The sequence below is a fragment of the Tupaia chinensis genome, unplaced genomic scaffold (genome assembly GCF_000334495.1).
Source record: "Tupaia chinensis unplaced genomic scaffold, TupChi_1.0 Scaffold000475_1, whole genome shotgun sequence".
Lineage (NCBI taxonomy): Eukaryota > Metazoa > Chordata > Mammalia > Scandentia > Tupaiidae > Tupaia > Tupaia belangeri.
Genome location: NW_006159984.1, coordinates 1,081,542 through 1,085,719, shown reverse-complemented (window position 1 = coordinate 1,085,719; position 4,178 = coordinate 1,081,542). Strand labels below are relative to the sequence as shown.

The 4,178-nt window shown below is 34.8% G+C and overlaps 1 protein-coding gene across 1 annotated transcript; it reads left to right on the top strand.

Annotated features, from left to right (window-relative positions):
• Positions 1–3,055: 3,055 nt before the first annotated feature.
• Positions 3,056–3,691, top strand: LOC102469608 (G-protein coupled receptor 20-like). Its single transcript, XM_014590658.1, is given in 1 exon segment — positions 3,056–3,691. A coding segment is annotated over 1 exon segment (636 nt).
• Positions 3,692–4,178: the final 487 nt, after the last annotated feature.

Genomic DNA, 4,178 nt, shown 5'->3' with positions numbered 1-4,178 from the left:
GAATTTTGCTTCATGATGACCTCAAGAGAGACAGTCTTGCATTGAGAGATACAGGAAGAGAGAAAAACTTTCATGTACCACACCATTTGTTTTTTAACTTTTTCATTGAAAAATTTTAAATCTTTATTATTATTTTATGACCAGCCTTGAAGGAGATTATCTCCTCTTGGTTCTACTTTCTTTGGGAACTTGATGAAATTAAGTTGAGATTTGAAACTAGTTTTTTTTTTTTCACCCCCCAGGGGGGATGGTCACGCCGCAATCCCTTCTCCTCCATTCTCCTCTTGGGATCTTGGGCACGCACGAGTTTCAAGCCACCGGGTCCGGGACACGAACCGCTGTCGACTACGTGGGTGTCCAGCGACATAGCCATTACGCTAACTGCTGGTTCCCTGAAACTAGTTTTTGAGTTTTCTTTTTTATCAGTTATTTGAGAACACCCTGCAGGCAAGAGAGAATACACTTCAATCATCTTGCATCCTCTATGGAGCTTACTTTTAATGTTGGAGAAATCTTAGTTGGTTCTTAATGTTTCTATGAAGGACATCACCAACTCAAGCTGACTCCCAACTCCTTGTGTATATAAACCATACTTCTCCTTTTATTCCTGCCCTCAACCTGGTATGATAGTAAATAGACTTGGACAGGTTTTGGCATGTAAATTTTCATTCTTATTAAAAAGTTACTGAGTCTGTTTTGAAGTTTCTGGTGACAGCTAATGTCTTAATCCTTTAGGGAACAGGTCCAGGTTTGCCTCTTTTGGAGTTGCTTAATCATTATTTTTTGGTATATTAAAGTGGTGGTGTGGAATGGGGTAGAGAGAGACAGGAAGTATTTTCCTGAAAAATAAGCTCCTTACCAAGGCTGCCTGACAAATTGACTTTGATACAATCCTGGTAGGCTAATAAGCAGTCTATCCAGAGAGAAAGAATGGAAAACATGAGGGTTTTTTTTTTTTTTTGGCCACAATAGGAAAAACAAAAGCATTTCAAGATGTTTGACTCAGGGAGAACTACTAAAATTTAAGTACTTCACATGGGACCTGGAAACAGAGTCAGTAAACTCCTCTGTTTTATAGAAATGGATGTTTTCTTAAAGATAATAAAATTATCTCAAACTTACTTTAACAGTAATGAGAATAGGTATGAAGGGCTTGGAGGGTGGAGAAAGAAGAAAAAAAACACTAAGATTTATTTATTTTGCTGTTTGAGTGTTGACAACATCCCAACACATGACCCCACATTAATAAAATGTATTCAAATGTAAACCCTTTTTGACTCTTGGATAAATAGCATATTATTAGGTCTTCGGGAAAGTCATGATGCATTTTTACATAGAAAAACATGCCATGACTTTCCTGACGAACTAACAGATCAGCAAAAAACAAAAGTTTGGCAGTCAGACAGAGAAGCCTGGATTCTGTGGATCCAGTTGTATGTGACTTTGGTCAAATTACTTAACCTCTCCAAGCTTTAGTAAAAATAGGGATAGTAATACCTGCATCTCACAGGACAATGTAAAATACTAAAAGAAATTATGAACCATTCTTGCGTTCCAGAGATAAATTCCACTTCATGATAATGTATAATACCTTGTATATATTGCTTAATTCAGTTTGCTAGAATTTTGTTGGTGACTTTTGTATCTAAGTTTATCAAGGACATTGGCCTATAATTTTCATGTTTGATGGATGTGACATTTGCAGAACTCAACACAAAAGCTGCCAAATAGCAGTTAGGCTTTTTCTTGTTTACATGATGTTAAAGCAAACAAGGCACTAAATAAACAATTCTGAATTTATTATTCTCATTAAAAATTGAGTGATCTCACCTAAAGGTTTGATTTCTGGCTCTTGGAAATGAAAAGGTGTGATAATATTATTTAATAACAATGATATCCTGGACCTGATTATCAGTTATTCTCTCAGAGGAGGATGCATTTAGGTTGCTTTTATGTATCCTGAAGGCATTTGGATTTTTGTATTCTTTGGGTATTTTCGCTTACTCATAAATCTTGGAAATAATGGTTTTTAAACAGCTTATATACTAGGAACAAGCTGTATACATATATACATGTTCCAGGGATGGAGCTATAAATTTCAAAATCATTGAACATAGTAAATCTTAGCAGCCTGGAATTTCGAGATACTTATCAGAGACATAGGATGTCATAGGGTTTTTTTTTTTTTTTAAGGAAAGGTTCCTTCACAATACATCTTTTTACATCAACTTAACTTCCAATTTACCTTCTATTTAACGTGACAAATCACTGTGTCAAAGTTAAAATTCACTTTCTCCTGACATCAATGTTTTATTCTTTCCTCAAGAAGAGACTCAATACATCAGTAATGTTTTGAATATCCACCTCACACAAGGCTCTATGTTAGTGCCATGGGATTAGATCTTATAGAATACATAAAGGAGGATTCACATGAGCATGAAGGATGTTCTAGGCATGCTACTTTGGAATGTGAATAAAGTCAATTTGAAGAAATATTTAGGGGCTGTAAAGAACTGGCTATTAACTTTGACTAGAAACTGAGGGAAAAACAGTTAAATTTTAGGTTTTCTTTCAATTTGTTAATTTAACACGAATGAACTTAATTATGAAGATTTTCATCTCTTTTTCAGTCCATTAACTAATGAATCCTGTCTGTTCCCTACCAGATATCCTGAGTTCTTTATTTTGATATTGATGACTACATTTATTTGATCAGAAAAAATTCTAATTCTTTGCTTACGCTAGATAATCAGAAGAGTAAGATAAAAAATTCATCAATTTATGTGTAGAAAATATTAAAATAGAATACAGATTTTGCCTTTTGCATCAATTATCAACTAAGAAAGATGTAATTTCACATAACAACATGACCTATTATTAAATCAGGTCTAAGCATGGGAAAGATGTTAGTCTGCTAAAACATTGATTTACTTGGACTAAGCCATAATTTTAAATGACTTTAAGTTGTTGTTTTGGATAAATCCTTATATCACCTTTCTTCTGTACTTCACACAGGAACACTGCCCAATTTAGTGCTTTTGCAAATCAAGACCATATGAAAGATCTCCGAAGGTACCTGGTATTCAAATATATCCAGTATCTAGTCTTGCCTTCTACAAACATCATTGTCACTCTGCTGGGAATATTTGCCAGTCTATATGTCACACTGATATTGATGTCACCTTCTGTATCCAAAAAACCCACTGTGGTGTTCATTTGTAACATAGCTCAGGCAGATGTCTTAGTCGGATACAGAATCTTTTCTGTTATATTTCAACATGTGATAAAGAGTGAAATATTATCATCTTCATTTCAATCAACCTTGAGTCAGAATTTCCAGATTGCAAATGTACATGTCAGTTCCCTTTTACTCAGTTGCATCAGCCTTGAGGCTTTTCTCATCACTTTCTTTCCAGTAGAAACACGCCACATAAGGACTGTTGGATGTGCCAGGGTGGCTTCTAAGATCATCTGGATTGCTGTCATTATGGAATGCTTCCTTTATTAGCTGGAGTGTTTCAAGGACCTTAGCATTTCTACTCTTGGCAGTCGCAGACAAGTTTTGCTGTTGCTAAATATCTGTTATGAAGCCATAAAACTGCTGAAATCTCTTATTTACCCAATTGGACTACTTTTAAGAATTTCCAATGTGTATCTCTTTTATAAAATGTATTTCAGAATATTGCCTTGAAATATCCTGTGATGGTTAATTGTATGAATCAACTTGGCTAGGCTGTGGTGCCCAGTTTTTCAATGAAGCACTGATCTAGATATTGTTGTCAAGGTATTCTGTGGATCTGAATTAGTTGAATTTAAATAAAGAAGATTACTTTCAAGAATATGGATGGATGTCATCAAATCAGCTGATGGCCTTCAGAGCAAAAACTGGTTTCCCAGGGGAAGGAAGAATTCTGCCTCAAGATGGTAACAGAAATTTTGCTTGAATTTCTAGACTGCCGGAATGCCCTACAAATTTAAAAGTCAAAACTACAACATCAAGTATTGCTGGCCTGCCTTACATATTTTGTATTTTCTAGATCCCACACTCATGTGAACCAATTGTTTTAAATTAAAAAAATAAAAACGTATTGGTTTTATTTATTTGGAGAACCGTGAGTGATAATGATTTTGATAATGAGAATTACTCTAAAGGAACAGAATTTTAAGAATAAGCTTTT